Source organism: Diospyros lotus, chromosome 9 (assembly GCF_014633365.1).
Source record: "Diospyros lotus cultivar Yz01 chromosome 9, ASM1463336v1, whole genome shotgun sequence".
Classification (NCBI taxonomy): domain Eukaryota; kingdom Viridiplantae; phylum Streptophyta; class Magnoliopsida; order Ericales; family Ebenaceae; genus Diospyros; species Diospyros lotus.
In genome coordinates, this window is record NC_068346.1 from 31,690,650 (window position 1) to 31,694,782 (window position 4,133).

General features: G+C 39.8%; 1 protein-coding gene across 1 annotated transcript; it reads left to right on the forward strand.

Annotated features, from left to right (window-relative positions):
- Window positions 1–226: 226 nt before the first annotated feature.
- On the forward strand, window positions 227–3,820 carry LOC127809157 (ACT domain-containing protein ACR9). Its single transcript, XM_052347887.1, has 6 exons — window positions 227–540; window positions 751–969; window positions 1,071–1,176; window positions 2,019–2,370; window positions 2,729–3,013; window positions 3,129–3,820. The coding sequence occupies exons 1-6, from the start codon at window positions 387–389 to the stop codon at window positions 3,273–3,275; spliced, it is 1,263 nt and encodes a 420-aa protein (XP_052203847.1). The 5' UTR covers window positions 227–386; the 3' UTR covers window positions 3,276–3,820.
- Window positions 3,821–4,133: the final 313 nt, after the last annotated feature.

The following is a 4,133-nucleotide window of genomic DNA, read 5'->3' on the forward strand; positions in this document are numbered from 1 at the left end:
ATTATTAAAATAAAAAATTTAAAATAAATTTAAAATTTAAAATTAAAAAGTAAAAAGTAAAGAGGTGGTAGCATAATTCTCCCAAATTTAAATTATTGGAAAACACGTGCTTTTTCCGGTGGCCCTTACGTAGGCATGGCATGGCAGTGACCCGTCTCAAACACCACGCTTAACCGGACGCGGCGACCAGCCTGTTCCACGATCCCATATATATACCTATATATATATATGCACACACATATATGTATGTATGTATGGTCGGACACAGATTCTCCGTTTTGTATTTGGTTAACTTTGCCTCGCCGGAAAACAAGAATTTGCAGAGAAATTAAACTGAATCTCCGGTCCTGGCGGGAGGATCCGAACTAATAGGAAGTGTTTCGAAGATGGGGATTGCTTGGGACGACGTCGTTCTGATCCAGCTGGGGAAAAGCCCCGGCGAGCCCTCCGTCATCACTGTCAACTGCCCTGACAAGGCCGGCCTCGGCTGCGATCTCTGCGGGATCGTCGTGGAATTCGGCCTCTCAATCACCAAAGGAGGTAATATAAATCTCCGGATTCAATCTTCAGATTGATTCAAGTTGAAAATCGATTGGAATTTGTTGAGCAGCAAGGGGAATGAAGTGTAAAAGAGGATTGAATTTTGGACGCGAAAGCATGATATATATATATATATGTATATATTGATTTGCATAACATTGTTCTTTTACTCAAATAAGTTTGTTTTCTCAATATTGGTTCTGGATGCAGATTTTTGCACAGATGGAAGCTGGTGTTACGTGGTGTTGTGGACTGTTCCACAGCCGAGCACATTGACAGTCGACTGGGAGAGCTTGAAATCCCGGTTACTCTCGGTGTGCCCTTCATGCTCAATTTCGTTTTACTTCAATCAGCAGTACAACAGTTCGCTTCCTCCGCCATTGTACATGTTGAAGGTGTTCTGCGTGGACCGGAAAGGGTTGTTACATGGTTGAGTACTCAGTGCCTTTCAACTGTTTGTTGAAATGTTTTTGTGAAATTAATCTTTTATGGTGACCTTATATGTTGATTGTGCATGTTTTTGTGTGTAGACGTTACTAAGGCCCTCTGCCAGCTTGAGCTTCTAATTCAGAGAGTGAAAGTGATGACGACGCCGGATGGCAAAGTCTTGGATCTCTTCTTCATCATCGATAGCATGTGAGTTTAATTGTTCCGATACTCAAAAACATTCCCTGTTAAGAACAATTTGTGAATTGTGTGTGTGGAAAACTATTTCCCTAACGCATGATAAGTTTATACGAAATTAATTGGCATGGCTTGTGATAATCTCTTTTGATTCATTTTTGTGCGGTTTGGAATGGGATTTGTGTAAGAAAAGAAAATGAATGTTGTTATGCACATGTAAATATGTTGTATCATTTTCTTTTACTTTTCCTTTCTGTGGAAAAATCTTTTTTCCAAAAATATAGGCTAAGTAATTCCCAGAAGTGCAGTTTGGTGGCCATTTCTGTCAATCAGGTTTTGTAGTTGCATTCTCTTTCCTGCCCCCTTTATTGAAGAATTGCTTCTTCGATATTCAAGGATAGAGCTAAATATTCTTTGGTTATCCTGGCCTGGTTCTTGGCCAGGTTGAATCAACATATTCATGCCTGTACTTTGTCACAAAAAGATGAATTTATCATTTAGAAATTAAGTAATCGTACATGTGTTTGGTTGTAAGGATGAGACATGTCAAAGATATATAAATTTTACTCTGTATTGAAAAGCTAACCTGGTGATTTCTTTTGGAATGTAAGTTTAAATTTGTAAGTCTGAATGTTTGCACGAATTTGAATTACACTACGGAACTGCAGATAGTGAATTAAATGAAAAATGTATGTAATGAGGCAATTCATGCAACTAAATGGCCTAATACGATCCCTATTCCTTTGTTTAAGCTACTCCATTTTACCCAATTGACTGGTCAGCACATTCTTCCAACATACACTATTTTAGAAACTCAATATTAATTTATATGTCTTGATAATGTATTATTTCAGGGACCTATTACACACAAAAAAGAGGCGAGAGGGCACATGTGAGCAGCTTAGTGCCATTTTAGGAGAGTGTTGCATCAGCTGTGAACTTGAGCTAGCAGGGCCTGAATATGAAAGTCAGCAAGGGTTCTCGTCCCTTCAAGAAGCAGTTGCAGAAGAATTATTCAGTTCTGAGCTGTCTACTAAGGAAGCATGTTCACAAGCTCTAAGCCCGGAGATGAAGAAGGTTAAGACAGCAAACATCACAATTGATAATTTCATGAGCCCAGCTCATACGTTACTTCAAATACAATGTGTTGATCAAAAGAACCTCGTCTACGACATTTTGAGGACTTCAAAGGACTGTGACATTCAGGTAATTCATCATCAGATGGCTACTGTCCACATTAAAGAATAAGTTACTCAGCATGATTGTTTCCCCTTCCCCTATAATCAAGCTCTGAGCAAAAACTACGCTAAGTTAAACTGTTAGCGCGCACGTGTCGGTGTGCGTGCATGAATGAAATGTCCTTCTGGTGTGCTTTGCTGAACGCTTCTCACCATTTATTTGTACTTTTCGGCATCATTATGTTGATTTTGTGGATAGGACCAATTGATTGGATTTCCTTCTGGGTATCTACTTCTATGCTGTGAAGCATAACATGCTGGTGTACGGTTTTATGCTTGTATTTTAACATACTGAACTCCTTGTATTTGTCGTTTTTGTTGTTTAGATTGCTTATGGAAGAATATCGCCAAGTTCAGGAGGCAGCAGGACTGTGGATCTGTTTATCCAGAAAACCGACGGGAAGAAGATTGTAGAGCCTGACCATCAGAATTCTCTATGTTCTCGTTTAAAGGAGGAGATGCTTCACCCATTGCGAGTTACAATTGCCAACCGTGGCCCCGATATTGAACTCTTGGTCGCTAATCCAGTCGAGCTATCAGGGAAAGGAAGGCCACGCGTTTTCTATGATGTTACTTTTGCATTAAAGATGCTCGGCATATGTGTGTTCTCGGTAAGGGTTAAGAAACTCGAAAGAAAAAGAAAAAAAAAAAAAAACTCTTCCCCTTTGTGGTGATGCCATTTTGGTGTTTGTTTCTCACTAAAATGTCCTTTTTGTTGGCGTATAGGCTGAAATAGGGAGGCATTCAACATCAAATCGCGAGTGGGAAGTGTACAGATTCCTCTTGGATGACAGCCCGGAATTTCCATTGGCAAGCAGTCAAGCCAGGAACAAGATCGTTGACAGAGTGAGAAGAACACTGATGGGCTGGTGAGCGTCAACCATCCAGAATAAACGAGTTTTCGTCTCGCTGCCTCTTCTGGCAAGCCTTCAGTTGCAGCTAGCTCAATTTTGCTGCCTGCCATTCAAATTAAACCACCTTCAAGTCCAACTGATCTGTGTTCTATTGAGTTCATCTTCAGCTTGCCCATCTGCCTGTATGTTGTAGTAATGTAAGTAGCCCCTTGGCCTTGTTTGCATTGCATATGGGCAAAATTCAAGCATGGTCGCTCAACAAAAGTGAGTTTTTGTCCCCTCCATGAAATCATGATATAGCTGACGACAAGTCTTGTAATACCCCACCACATTCTAGAGTATCACAAGGGAGTATCAGCTCATTCACCTGGGAAGAACACTCAATTGAGAATTGTGGAATAGGGGATAATTAGGTTAAGAGCAAGGATATGGTTCTCCCACTCACCAGTTGCAGGAGAAATGTAAGAATTCTCTCTGATGACTACTTTCTTCGCATGTGTCTTTTAATTGAATGTGATCTATTTATGTTCTGTACCTATAAATGACTTTGAAATTTCATTCTAACCATGCACATCTGAACTTTTAGACCTACTTACTAACCAAATCAATCACATCATTAGGCAAGCACCTAAATAAAACATCCCGCTAGTCTCAAGCCCTGTATACATCATTCGCAACTTAAACTTAATTTACATTAGTAACTAGCCTCAGACTAGAGTATTACCATCCCAAAATTAATTACATAACGAAGCGTTTCCGTTGAGTAAATAAATGTTATTGCTCTGTTTGTTGAAACTCAACAACATCTACGATCTAACTTACCTAGTTAGTTAGTAAGCACCTCCTTACCTTTCAAGTTTCTTACATCGGCGTTTCT